This window comes from Bufo gargarizans, chromosome 6, assembly GCF_014858855.1.
Source record: "Bufo gargarizans isolate SCDJY-AF-19 chromosome 6, ASM1485885v1, whole genome shotgun sequence".
Classification (NCBI taxonomy): Eukaryota; Metazoa; Chordata; class Amphibia; order Anura; family Bufonidae; genus Bufo; species Bufo gargarizans.
In genome coordinates, this window is record NC_058085.1 from 321,470,295 (window position 1) to 321,475,011 (window position 4,717).

A 4,717-nucleotide genomic window follows, 5' to 3' on the forward strand; every position below is an offset into this window, starting at 1 on the left:
TCTAGTGGCCACTCATCATTATTAAAGTTTACTACTCTACGAGGTGTGTGGATTTTTTTTTTTGTGTGTGTTGTGGTAGAGGGTGTGATTGCATGCTAGGGTGGGGAAGGCGGCATCCAGGGGGCCCAAGTAAATTCTTGCCCAGGGTCCAATCAATATTAAAGACGGCCCTGGCAAGACATATATGTGTACCGGCCATGTAATTTATAGGGTATAGTATACTCCAGTGATGGCTAACCTTGGCACTCCAGCTGTGGTGAAACTGCGACTCCCAGCATGCTCCATTTATTTCTACAGAGTTCTGAGAGCAGCCAAGCAAGGGGGACATCTTGGGAGTTGTAGTTTTACCACAGCTGGAGTGCCAAGGTTAGCCATCACTGGTATACTCTAACTTCAGGCTGACCCATACTATCTCCAGGTATAAAGGAACATTAGTGTGACCAGAGCGCTGAAATTGAGTAAAGATCCTACCCAGACCTGTTATAATGGGAGGCAGCACCAACATGGCTGGGAATTAATTCATCTTGTATGGATAATAGCTATCCCTTCTATGGCAATAAATTGGTACAGTTGTGTTCAAAATAATAGCAGTGTGTTTAAAAAAGTTAATAAAGCTCAAAATCCTTCTAATAGCTTTTATTTCCATACACACAAATGCATTGGGAACACTACACATGCTATTCCAAACCAAAACATGAAGAAAAATATATCAAATTTGTGTTGTTCCTCTAAAAAAAAAAAATTGGAAGAAAAAGTGAATATTAGACTGTTCAAAAAAATTGTGGTGTTTGTATTCTTCTTTACAAACTCAAACATTCACTATATAAACTGAAAAATGTTTGAAGATTTTGCTTTCCTTTGAATCACTTAAAGGGGTTTTCACTTCCTGGTTTCCTGCTGCTCAGGCTGGGCGGGGCTTAGTCACTTTGAGTGAAGGCCGGCCACGCCCCCTATGACATCACACGGAGACCTGAGTTCTCAGTCTGGCAGCCTGCAGTGTGTGTGAGGCCCCTACTTCCTGCTCAGAGAGCAATGGTAAGTTCTCCTCATGTTTTACAAAGCCATTCTGTGCAGCAAACACTAGACTCCCATATTATACATTAGCTTAAAAGCATGTCAGCTAGTAGACGTATAAGCTGTGCTTTTGATTCCCATAAAACATGACCATCCCCCAGCACTGGTGCAGATTTGTTTCCATCACTGCTGTACTCCAGTTGTGTATAAACCTTACACTATGTGTCTGTATAGATGCATATATAGCATGGCTGTATTTGTACTATTGCTGGGGGTGGAGGTGAATATACCAATGTACTAGTGTAGTATAGGAAGCGGTTCAGTCACATTGCAGTTGGAGAACAAACAAAGACAGAAGTGGCTGAGCTTTAGATGAAATAAGTTGGCCACCAGGCTTGTGGGGGAGGGGAAGACAAACACTTATAAGTGATATCCACAGTGCTTGTGGGGGAGGAGTGGTGGATGAGATTTATAAAAGTTGGAATTCTATCCAGTCAGTCACACTGCTGATGTTAGAGCAGGCATCCTCAAACTGCGGCCCTCCAGCTGTTGCAAAACTACAACTCCTAGCATGCCCAAACAGCCTACAGCAGGCATGCTCAACCTGCGGCCCTCCAGCTGTTGTAAAACTACAACTCCCACAATGCCCTGCTGTAAGCTGATAGCTGTAGGCTGTTCGGGCATACTGGGAGTTGTAGTTTTGCAACAGCTGGAGGGCCGCAGGTTGAGCATGCCTGACCTACAGGTGTCAGTCTACAGCAGGGCATTGTGGGGGTTGTAGTTTTAGGCTAGGTCTACACAACGACATTTGTTGCGCGACAGATAGGGCGCAACATTTTGTTGCACTAATGTCGCGCGACAATTTTTATAATGGCAGTCTATGGTGTCGCACCGCAACATGCGACATGCTGCTACTGCGACGCGACAGTCGCAGAAAAATCCATCTCAAATGGATTTTCTGCGATTATTGCGTCGCAGTCGCAGCATGTCGCATGTTGCGGTGCGACACCATAGACTGCCATTATAAAAATTGTCGCGCGACATTAGTGCAACAAAATGTTGCGCGACAAATGTCGTTGTGTAGACCTAGCCTTAATAACAGCTGGAGGGCCGCAGTTTGAGGATGCCTGTGTTAGAGTGTGCTATCTTTCATCAAGATACATAGCTATGTCTGGCAATCCAGCTGTATAGCATCTGCCATGGTAATAATTATTCTATTTCTCAAACGTCCTACTCTACAGAGACGTAAACATCCTTGAACAATCATTTATATTATATATAGATTTATTTTTTTTTTTATTTTTTTTATAACACAAATCATAAACTAAAAAAGGTTTATGAATGTTTAATTTTTACTTTGAAAAACAAAGTTTTAAATTTCATAATTTTTTTTTTTTTAAAGGCATCTTGTAAAGAATCAAACATCAATTCCTCGACATTAAATGTATACATGTCTTCTCTCAAGGTAAATGTATTTTCAAGATGAGGCATAACAGTGTTTGTGCTTTCGAGCATAATTTATTATTATTTTCTTTTTTTAATACTTGGAAAAAAAATGGAACATCTGATATAATACTCAATGTTAGGGTACATTCACACGACCGTATTTTTGGCTCCGCAGCTGTTACGCAATTTTGCGGAACGGGTGCGGACCCATTCATTTCAATGGGGCCGCAAAAGATGCGGACAGCATACAATGTGCTGTCCGCATCCGTAGATCCGTTCCGCGGCCCCGCAAAAAAGATAGAGCTTGTCCGCAATCGGGGACAAGAATAGGCATTTCTATCATGGGGCCAGCTACATTCACACGGCCGGTATCCGTGTTTTGCGGATCTGAAATTCGCGGACCGCAAAACACATACGGTCGTGTGAATGTACCCTAAGTGGGGTAAATATTTGACATCTGACAGTATTAGTGAACTTTCATACGAGTGTGTCCCTTCCAGTAATAACTCTCCTTTTGAAAGAGGTATCCACCATAATTGACTAAGGAAGCGGTCAGTATTACCATCATTCATAATCCTGAGTGCTTATGCCTGATCTTATTGAAATTGAATCGTATCCTAATAAAGTGGTCTTATGTTCAAGCAGAGACACATAGCATTACAAATCATTACGATGATATGGACTGACTCCTATGAAAGAGCCTTTACCGTGTAATGTGTCACTCTCCTTGTTATGTCACATGTGTCTTCAGATCTGATAGGGATCTGTGACTACCGTGTCATCCGATTATACAAAATGTATTTGCAGCAGATATCACAGGTGTTTGTAAAAATATCTTAAAACTATCATAAAGTGCTACCATAGTGTACAGATAGGACAGACATACTGTGGTATTCCATCAATGATAATGGTAATAGATCCCACCTTTCCATGCTGTCTGTAGTCTAATAATATGCTGTCTATTGTCATAAAACCTTTTATAATGTAACATTTTATTTTTTCGTAACAGATTTCTGAGACAAAAGAAACCTTGGATAAATCTGATACTAGTTGTGTGGATCAGGAGCAAGAAGATGATGATGTATGATTTAAGCATGAACGGTGGATTATTTACTCAACTAGCACTTGGTGTTCGGGTACTGTCAATTATAAATTTTAACTATTCTTTTTTTATTTTATTTTTAATCAAAGGAAATTAAAGAATTATTACAGAGAATGAAAGAGAAAGCCAGGGCTTCACATCCCGGAACAGATTACTGTTTTCAAACAGACCCTGTCTGGGCCCCTGGTGAAGAGCGTCCTGGACCTGAACCTGACCCTGACAAAAGGGTCAACAATGTCACTTGGTGTAAATGCCATCATTGTAGCCCCATGACCTCTGTTACAGAATCAGTTTGTTGCTGTGAGTTGGAAGTCTTGGAGCATCTTGTAACAGGAAATCTCACCTGTGTATCTGAACATGTAGACTTTCAATCAAGGTGTCTAGATCAAGAAACTCTGGTGACATGTATGATAACAAGTATGATATCACAAACCATGCATTACAGAAGAGCTATTGATTATAACAAACCTAAGTATGTTCAATAATCTAATCTATCTCACTTTCTTCTAGTCAAATTTACTTTCCCAGAATAATTTAATTTTTTTTTTTTTTTTTTTAGTTGTCTTCGATTGACAGCTTATCGGCAATTTACCACCTGGATTTATGAATACCTTGGAAAATATGTACAGATACCGATTCCTTCATGTGTGATAAGAACAATAAGAGAGAGATTTCCCGACCCGGAAGGGAGATACACTGGTTTTAGATACTATGAGGATGTTCCACTTTCTTCTGCAGATTTTGATTTGAATTTTTAATTGAATAGTTCAATTTCAAATCGTTTATTATCAATTTTTTTTACTTTTACTTTGTTTACAACTTTTCGTTATGCTGCTAAAAAAGTTTTTTGTTTGTTATTTTATTATAAATTATTAACAATAAATAATTAGAACTTTGATTACGTTTTTATACTTTCAAATAACAATTTTAATTGTCAATATCTAAATCAATGTTAAAAGATACTGGGCACTCTCTAACTAATGGAACCTAATAGTTTAATAAAATACATCATATACACTTCAATACATTAAGCATAAAAATACATATATTAACGATAAGAATGATAATAAAAATAGGTTCCTCCACCTATTGGTACCAATAAAAAACTATATGTTAAAATGAAATGAATGGCCTCTAGGTATTCGGGGTATAAAT

At 38.9% G+C, this 4,717-nt stretch overlaps 1 protein-coding gene across 1 annotated transcript; it reads left to right on the forward strand.

Moving 5' to 3' along the window:
- Positions 1 to 958: 958 nt before the first annotated feature.
- On the forward strand, positions 959 to 4,460 carry LOC122942384 (P2X purinoceptor 7-like). Its single transcript, XM_044299962.1, has 5 exons — positions 959 to 1,035; positions 2,417 to 2,479; positions 3,470 to 3,541; positions 3,652 to 4,034; positions 4,122 to 4,460. The coding sequence occupies exons 1-5, from the start codon at positions 1,033 to 1,035 to the stop codon at positions 4,318 to 4,320; spliced, it is 720 nt and encodes a 239-aa protein (XP_044155897.1). The 5' UTR covers positions 959 to 1,032; the 3' UTR covers positions 4,321 to 4,460.
- The last annotated feature ends 257 nt before the right edge of the window (positions 4,461 to 4,717 follow it).